Genomic DNA, 9,569 nt, shown 5'->3' with positions numbered 1-9,569 from the left:
TTTCAATAGGTGCAACTTTGCTGCATTTTGCGGTGTCGTGAGTGAGAACTAATTTGTCGAGAGTGCACAGACACAGTCTGCAATGAGTATATAATGATATACTTGGATATAATGACATCCAGACATCCTTTACTATGAATAACCTCATAGTACAGATTAACAACCACAAATGAATGAGAAAATGATGACAATTGAATTGGTTATCGTTCTTTTAAATAATCAGGAAATTGCTGATTGTAGAACACATCCTTCACTTTTTACAAATACAATTTTAGGTGTCATAAAGCTCTAATGTTGATTAAAAAGAAACTTTCTTTGTATTTTTGTTTTTTGTTAGCACTTTTCTAAATTTTCTTTTTGATTTTCAATGTTAAATTTTCAAAAATATAACATCTGATCTTGTTAACCCTAAATTACATATGGGTATTTAACCTTCACTTCCTTTACTATGGTATTAACCTTTAAGTTTCGTTCAGAAGTGTTTGTTTTTGAATGATTGTGGTTCTTAATTAGAAGTTACTTTTAAACTAATCCATTCATAGTTAATGTTGGAAGGCATGGAGAAGATTTTTATAAGGAACTAAAAAGAAATGCCAAGTAAAAAGAAGAAATACAACGCAAGGTTTCCTGCTGTAAGTTTTTTTTTTTATCTAGTTAATGTATATTTTTGCTTTTCTCTTGGTTCGATCTTGCTTTTACGAAATTGTTATTATTTTTCCAAAAATACAGGGGAGAATTAAGAAGATCATGCAAACGGATGATGAAGTTGGGAAAGTTGCTCAAGCAGTACCTGTTATAATTTATATCCTTTGTTTTCTTGGCATATTTAATTATTGATCATTAATTTCCCCCTAATTTGTTAACGATTTCGGACTTTATGCTTAGATGCTTCCTTTTCACTAGCAGTGGAATAATTTTACTCAATTCATGTTTTTGGAGGTATATCAATCATTAACCATGATTTATTATCAGATGTTATTTATTATTTTTCCTTAATGTATGTTTACCTCGAACGCTAGAATTGTTTGTAAAATCTCTTATAACAAAATCGATGCATATTACAATGATGAAAAATGCAAGAACATTAAGTCCTCATCACATGTAAGTATTGTTAACACCATTTTATTTAATGTTAATGTTACTTGTTTCTTTATAACGTCAAAGACGAACGAGAAATAATACTATTAATTCTATTGATTAAGATCGCTCAATAAACAATGTACATTACAAACTTACCTATCTCTTTTTTTTCTTATCTTTTAAGTCAGTTCTACTAATTAATTTCACTTGTTAAAGAGCTTCTTTGCCAGTTAGTGATAAATAAGTAGATGTTAACAAAGAATTCAATAAGAGTGAACCTCTTTAGATAAATTTATAAACGTGTTTGGAAGTTATATAAAATTTTTCATGCTTTTCTGCATCAATCGTTGTATTCTAACCAGTATCGCTTTCATCATACCCAGGAGTGAGAATGAGAGGTTTGTGTTAAAAGAATGTAAATTCCATTCATACAGGTTCTTTGCATATCCATGTTGAAGTAAAGACTACAGATTAAATTTAAGGATTTTAAATTTATTTAAGTTTTAGTTTAACCGATTTGGAAGTAGTGTAGCATTTTAATGGATCATATTTATCTTTGAAATTAATTGGAGAGAACACACCATTTCAGTTAAAAATAAGTGTTCTGTTTTTTACTTTCCCTTACTTCTATTTAAGGAAAGTGTTGCAATGGCCAAATTTTTGGAATTGAGTTTTTACCGGTAGAACATGCTTTGTTGTTAAAAAACAAAGTATCTCAGCTTCTTGACAAATTATTAGGACTACATTGTCGAGCAAGTACTTTTGAGCTTAGTGGATAAAATTGTGTGCAGATGGAAAGGTAAATACAATCCGAGCATAAAAATTCTTCCATATAGCTCACACCTTAATGCACCTACTTCCAAAAAAAAAAAACAAAAAAAAAACGCAAGAAGAACACGTTCTCAGAAAAAGTAATTAGAGAAAACTCACTCTCAATCATCACTGCTCTTTTGATAATTTTGACAAATTCAATTTTGTAAGATAAAAAAATATGATGGCCGGCAGCCGAGACTAGAATTGGGGTCAGTGGGTATGGGCATTCATTAATAATATCTAAACAACTGAAATTCACAGATAGTCACACTATAATGAAGAACAATCGTCGCCAGTGGGTTCTGTCCTGCAAGGCTGAAGTTCACTGTTCCAGTAATCGGCTCTTGAGTTCTCCTTCCATGTGACTCTTACCCTGAGTATAGATAAATTACAAGGGTTAGTCTGAAATGTATAGTACAAATATATTATGTTGAATTCTTACAGGAAACAATGTATATTATCAGAAAGCAGGTTTGATTTTTTGCGAGATCTTGTGAAGAGTGTTCCTGAGGTCGCTACATCAGACGATGATAATTGGGTGTCCTCGGATAATCAAACAAACGATAATTCATCATCGACGTCCCATTCTACGAGGTCAGGTTATTTCCAATCAACAATATTGCTAATGAAAGCTCTGTAGCAATCATAAGATTGTATTTTTAATTTGTTACAAAAAAAATCATCTCTTTTGTATGAAAGTCGAAAGTATATTATTGTGAGATAATTTCTTCCATTTTAATTTTGATTTTTACTTCAAATAAGATAACCATAATTTTCTGGTGTGTGTGTAAGTAAAACTGTGGGAAGATTATATATAATCAAATCTGTGCGGGATTTTTCTTAAAAAATAAATTATTTTATGCATATGTATATAATTTTTTTTTTTAAATTTATTAACAGGCGGAGCTCTACAAATGAAGTTAAAAAAGATAGTAACGAAGCAACATCTGTAGGAGCTAATTTTTATATGGAAACCGATGTAAATGCCAGTGTGCAATCTGAATCAAATGATTCCGATTCGAAATCCAGTGAAAGTGATCACAGCAAAGAACTGCTAATAGATGATAACACAACTTCGATGGCAATGAAATCAGATGAAGACGATGATTATGATACCTAAATTGTAAATGTAGTAATTTTAAGGATTTTTCTCTCTCTCGTTTTTATGCGTCTTAAAAAAACCTTCATTCCGAAAAATGTTAATCTATTACAACAGTATTTTCCTTTTAAAAAAGTTACGACATCTTTCCTTAGTGTTGGTTAGAAGTATCAAAAGAGAAATCAATAAGTTGAAAGAATTTGCGGACATTATTTTGTTCTCAAATGTAGTTTCCCAGCAAAAACTTTTTTTTTATCTTGTGTTTTTTCTTGATAACTAAAAAGTAGTTATCTCATAGCAGGTTTTTTTTTTTTTTACAGTTTTTGCTTATTAGTACTAGTCTATTGAACATAATGCTCCAGAAACGTATTACAAATATTAAAATAATAAATTTGAAGTAATAGTACATAAATAATAAATTGGCTCTTCAAGATTAATTCTTCAACTATAAGAATCATTTATGCATTTATCATTAGAGTAATTTATGTGTTGTTCGTTCTTCCACTTTGAATTGTTCTAAACAAGTTTTCCTTGAACTGATAAGGCAGCGGGGAAATGTCGTAACTTTTCCTTAAATAATAGGTTTTGTAAATTCTTCGTCAGAATCGGTTCTTCGAAAATGATTTTGACGTCTTCTTCTTAGGTATTCATCAATAGATAAATGAATAAAAATCGACAAGTCAACTCCTGTACCAAGACGTATACCGATGAAAAAAAAAAAAAATCTGAATTTGATCAGAAATAAGGAAAAAGTAAGGATTGCTGCAGACCCAAAATTGTGGACTCGTCCATCTTTAAAAGAATTGTTAATTTTTAATTCTAACTTGTCTAATGACATTATGTGTAAATAAATATTTCAGATCTTTGTCTTTATTTTTTAACAAAATGTTTTGTAATAAATTGGAAAGTCCCTGAATGTTCGTTAAGATAAGTCGAAGTACAAACCCATATTTAAATAAACGGAATTTTTCATATAAAGTTTTTTGTTTTGTTTAGTTATTCCTTAAATAATTGTTTATTTTTGTTACTCCTTTTTTGGTTCCATTTTCATTAGCGTCCTATTAGTTTATTTTTGCTTTTATATTTAAGGTGCCAAATTTATGTTAATAATTGTACAATTTAAAGTTAGCATTACCGTACATTATAATCAAACGGAGGATACCAACTCGTCATGCTTAACGGTAAAATTTCTTCTAAAAAAAAATAAAAAATATTTGTACCATCAAGTTTTTTCCCTTACGTTGCAGAGAAAATGTTTTTGAACTTTTAGGGCGTTGTACCTTAAATTGTCGCACTGAAGTGAGTAACTTACCTCTAGTCCATGGAGAGGACAGGGCAAAATAATTTTAGAGCTTCATTTTCCAAACGTAATTTTGGGAATATTTTATTTAGGTGCACGGTTTGTTGCAATTTAAAACTGGAAGTACTACTTCAGTTAAGCAGAGATTCATTTTTCTACTTTGATACTTCCTCGAAAATTCTACAACTTCCTTAAAATCTTAACTTTATTGTACTCATTTTAGGCTTCAATGGCTCATATGGAAGAGGTAAGGGTTAATCTACCCTAAAACGTTTCATTTCAATATAATGCAGTTCTTACGTCTGTGATGTTACAAAATAAGGTTGAATGTATTCTGTTCAGAAATAGTTGAAAATTCCACCGAATGAATCTTTGAAGTTCTCTAGGAATTAAAAACACAGAACTCACTTAAGTATGGGGGACATCTCTCATCTTCTGATCCGTTCGAATTGGCAAGATCAAATTCTTAATGATAACTTACAAATATAAATAAATAAAATGATAAAATAAATAAGGATCAATATTTGTTCACCTTAACTCTGAAAACTTCTCAGAGGAATTTTGATGACCTTTTAGTTATTTAGAAGCGGCCTCTAAGCTTCCCGAATGTTATTACTTAAGGCTCCGCCTAATTCAGGTCATCTGATGCAACTTCTTTGTCACTTGTATTACACAGTACTTTATGAGTGCTGCAATGTCCACCTATCAGTGCAGTATACTCAGGTAACTTTTCCTTCTTCCAATAACACTACCGCTTCGTCGCTGATAATTCACATTTCATATAGAACATAAATTCTTTAATAATATAGTGATTGATTAGTTAGATATTTGCAGATTTCAGATGGTATAACTGTTAAAGTAGAGATAACGCTAGGTTTGTATTTGAGTTTTATGATACACATTCTTTGTACAACAATCGAATAGCGATAACTATGACCCAACTGAAAGATTTCTTTGCTACACAGAAGTTAACTCCGTTACATTTTTCTGAGCTCGATTCCTTTCAATTGATAAATGCTTATATAAATATTTTGCAAGTGTAGAGGAAGCGGAAACATAATAGGAATGTGTTTTGGATCCACCAGCGAACTCCTTTATAACTTAGCGATCAAATTTTCTCAAACGGAATAACAATATGCTGTTAGTTTTTTTTTAGATCAATTTCTTTTAATTAAATAAATTCTTAAAAACTCATTAAATGATAATCTTTATCCCGTTTTACAATCTGGATAGTGTTAATAGTAATTAAATGTTTTAAAATTCAATTTTAAAAATGTTTCAGTTTAAGACCTCGAGATTTTAAGTCAAAATAGTTGTGTTGTATTTTACGTAAGGTTTTTGTTTTAACCGTTTCTTGTTAGTAAAATAGATTTTGGTAGTAACTGTTTTTCTAAAAGCTGCGTTTCACCACCAATGTTATGGACAGACCTTTCAAACAAAGTGCAGCTCTACTCACCGAATAAATCAGCAATCAAAAAACACAATTATGTCGTTCTTTTCATTGAAATAAACAAGTTGAAAAAAATTACATCTTCCACTTGTAAACTGATCAACATTTAATAATATAACAAATGTTTATTAACACATTGCAGACAAAAGAGGTTTTCAGCAAAAGAAAATTGTAAAGTTATATGCTATTTATATTTTGACTTGGGCTTCAAAGCAACAAATTTCGCTAGGTGGTTTTACAAAATAAAAAGAAATTTCAACTCTTTCAGGAGATTGTAATTCAGATTCATTTGACATCGGTTGATTCACAAGATCAATTGTTTTAAAACTCGGATGTTTTGCTTTTTGTTGGTTGATTCACAAATTATATATTTTATGCGAAATGTTTTTATAACGAAGGCACTCTTTCGCCAAGGCCAGTTGATAATATAGACGACTGTAATAAATAATTCGTCCGGTTTATCAACAAAAACATTTAGTGCTTCAGCGACAAATTATCGAGGTAATATGCAAAATTGATATTGCTCTTTGCTTGTTATATGAAGCGTGTAACGGCCATTTGATATATCATTACTAATTTTAAATAATTATAATTTATGTTATTTATACTATACTATTTTCTTTTGTGGAATTTGTATGATAGATAAAGATTGTTATTGGAACAATTTTATTTAGAAACAAATTATAATTTAAATTTTGTAAATATACTTATAAAAAAGTTTTGCATCATAACAACAGTCTTAATATTGTTTGTCATGGAATGAAATAATTTGTAACTTATCGTTTACGTAATTATATAATATATATAGAATAAATGTTTCAGAGATGAACCAACTCAAAAATGAATGCACTGGTTTAGTTGGCTAAAATGAAATTGGGTAACTATTGTTAAACTAATGTACTTAAAATAAATAGGGTACAACAATTTTAATCTATTTCTCATTGAAAGGCAACCTGAGAAAAGAACTTGCGTCCTTTCTTGATATCTTTCTCTGGATAAAATATTTAAAAATAAACTTATGCAGCAGTAATTAAATCTTAAAAGAGATTCTTAATAAATATCTTCTGTCAATTAAAAAAAAAACGCATATGTAAAAAGCTTAATTATAAAAAATACTGTAGTATATGTACAATCTTTATTTTTTTAACTTCTAAAGTGTTATATTAGTTATTGTTTAATACTCATTTAGGCCACATAAATATTTATTAATCACAACCAGTTAACGAGTTTACACTGTAATTGCACTATTAAATGAAACATCTCACATGTACTTTGTTAAAGATATAATAATGTTTTTTTCTACGATTCATTTTTTTTGTTAACAATTTAAACATTCATGCCTTCGTACATCTGTTCACACTTCTCCAGTAACCTTAATACCGGATTAATATTATAGGGAAATAGAGACCGCGCAATAAGTCTATCAATGGCAAGATGAAGACGAGAAAATACGGACATTATCTCTGAGAGTTCGCTACCGCACACAGATGCAAATTCATGCCAGTTTCTTCTTATATATTTGAGCAGTCTGAGAAGATAAAGTAAAAAACAAGTCTCATTAGATACAAGAAGATCAAGCAGAACATCGGGTCCGTGAGATACGGTTCTTAGAAATTGTGCCAAAGATATAGCAGGGCTCAGTGCTCTACGTAAGTCTTGAGAAGCATTTTCTCTATGAAAAAGACCAACACTGACATCAAGGCAACATACCATGCTTTCAACGAGTGCATCATCTTGATCTGAAAACAACTGCACGACCCATTGTGCTAAAGGAGTTTCAGGATGAAAAGGAAGTAAAGCTTTAACACAGTTGTCTAATTGTCGCAGGACTTCCCTTATACTCCTTTCTATTACTGCCATATCTGCATCTGCATCCTCTGATTCCGAACAAACTGAACTGTCAGACGAACTCTCACATCTAGTTTCTTTTACAGTAACAGCAACAGCTTTTAGAACTAAAAGAACTGCTTTCTGTAACAATGGTCGGTCTCCATCACCAGAACCTCCTCCAAATCTGCCACTACCATCTCTGAATGGTATTGCTTCCAAAAGTCGCCAATCCTTTACACTTCTCACTATGAGGTGAGCCAACGAACATGGCTCTTCAGCAAGTATATCTTGCAAAGCCAAAGTGCTTCCATAACAAAGTACTTCGTTAAATAAATCCAACATGTGTTTCCATACAACTGGAGATACTCTAGAGTTAAGTAACGCCACAAAGTTAGCGAGGTGAGCATAAAAAGGTTTAGTATCAACTATGGACAAATTGGCTTTAACTGAAATTATAGCTTCCCATAGTCCAAGGAATGTGATAACGGTGGATTCGTGTTGGGTAGGGGAAGTAGCTAGTATTCTATCAAACTTGCCAACTATGGCCGGCCACTTGGCTTCAAGGGCTTTAATACAAAGGCACTTTATTTGACTACTATCTAAACTGTCTGGATCACTTACACTAAGTACATGGCAAGTTGATGGTGGATGAACATCCCTTTCTTCCAAAGGATGCTCGTCACAATCCTTCCATTCCGTTACTCGTTTCATTACATCCAGTGAAAACGGCATTTTTTGAGGATGCGTTGTTGATAGGGCGTTTTCTGTTAATTTGTCCAACCATCGCGGATCAACATGAGCTCTTGAAACTAAAAAAAAAGAAGTCAATGCTCTTCCACTAACAAAACTCACATAGCGATCGGCATGAGCTGATAGTTCAATTAAAAAATCAACAAGACCGTACTCGTTTCTTGCCAACGCATCACACACATCACTTATCCTAGAGCAAACCAAGCCCCGAGCGTTTTGTTTGATGGCAGTTTCGCACAATATTTGCACGGAACTAACAAACAATAAAGTTCGATCACGGCTCCAGTTAGCAATGTAAGTCACACAATAACCTTGACTGTCCTCTTGTCGAAGTAACTTTAGCCCTCGAAATGGACGCCAAATCATACTCTCCGACATCGTACACAAACACTGACCAAGAAGATTCTTTAATAACGTTTCTAAGTCACAGTTATTTTCTTCTTCACATCGTTTGCTCTTTTTCTTCACTGGTTCTTCCATAGCTGCGACTGGCGCAGACTTTTCTTTAGTGAGCACCATCAAGGAGTCAAATTATTCCATCTGAGTATCTGTTATAAACATATTTAGCATTAATTTATGAAAATTAAGTGTTCAATTTGAAATAAAGGAACAAATATTAGGAGTAAAACATCACAAAATTAACTATTAATTAGATAATATGTTTCAAGAGCTCCATAAACGAATACGTTAATATTAAATAACTGAATGCTAAGTAAAGGAATGCAAAGCAAGTGAGATGTGTAATACAAGTAGCAAGGTGAACGATTGGAATGATGGCAGCAAAATAGAAAAGAGACGCTAACTTAAATACAAAATTATTCAAACTATTTTATCTTGTTGAGGTTTAAAAGATATTCAGCAGAGATTTTATAGGTGTAAACAATAAATAAAATGTGTTTGGTACGCATTACTTACTTCAATTCTAGGCTCACATTGCTGGAACACATGAAACTTATTACAAAAATGCATGAAATATAATTGAAAATCCAAACTATTAGCACAATTATTTCGAGCACATTAACACATTAATCTTTGACATTCATAACTATAAACTTAAATGTACGGAAGAATGTACACACAAGTCCGCCATTACAAACTAGCAAACTACTGAATGAAGTGACTGGAATGAGTTTACGCTGCGTAACACTTGACTGAGGAGACAAAAAATACAAGTGCCAACAATAAAAAAAAAATATTGTGGGATTCAAAGTTGATAAATAATGATGACTTTAATAAATGGTATATTT

At 31.5% G+C, this 9,569-nt stretch overlaps 2 protein-coding genes across 3 annotated transcripts; one reads left to right on the top strand and one right to left on the bottom strand.

Annotated features, from left to right (window-relative positions):
- The first annotated feature begins 447 nt into the window (after positions 1–447).
- On the top strand, positions 448–3,970 carry NC2alpha (negative cofactor 2 alpha). 2 transcript variants are annotated; one of them, XM_074132289.1, is made up of 6 exons: positions 448–632; positions 730–802; positions 1,008–1,101; positions 2,338–2,487; positions 2,794–3,016; positions 3,636–3,970. In XM_074132289.1, exons 1-5 carry the CDS (start codon positions 591–593, stop codon positions 3,011–3,013), a joined length of 579 nt encoding a protein of 192 aa, XP_073988390.1. In that variant the 5' UTR covers positions 448–590; the 3' UTR covers positions 3,014–3,016; positions 3,636–3,970. The 2 variants fall into 2 exon arrangements, with proteins under 2 accessions (XP_073988390.1, XP_073988389.1); XM_074132288.1 differs by having other exon boundaries at positions 2,794–3,857.
- Positions 3,971–6,926: 2,956 nt separating this feature from the next.
- Positions 6,927–9,524, bottom strand: lin (protein lines homolog). Its single transcript, XM_074132277.1, has 2 exons — positions 9,238–9,524; positions 6,927–8,870 (listed from the first exon to the last, which is right to left on the bottom strand). Exon 2 carries the CDS (start codon positions 8,839–8,841, stop codon positions 7,069–7,071), a length of 1,773 nt encoding a protein of 590 aa, XP_073988378.1. The 5' UTR covers positions 8,842–8,870; positions 9,238–9,524; the 3' UTR covers positions 6,927–7,068.
- Positions 9,525–9,569: the final 45 nt, after the last annotated feature.

The sequence above is a fragment of the Rhodnius prolixus genome, unplaced genomic scaffold, assembly GCF_049639745.1.
Source record: "Rhodnius prolixus isolate KJV_2025 unplaced genomic scaffold, Rpr scaffold_4, whole genome shotgun sequence".
Taxonomy (NCBI): Eukaryota; Metazoa; Arthropoda; class Insecta; order Hemiptera; family Reduviidae; genus Rhodnius; species Rhodnius prolixus.
The sequence above is the reverse complement of the archived record's forward strand: the minus strand, read 5'-3'. Positions and strand labels throughout refer to the sequence as shown.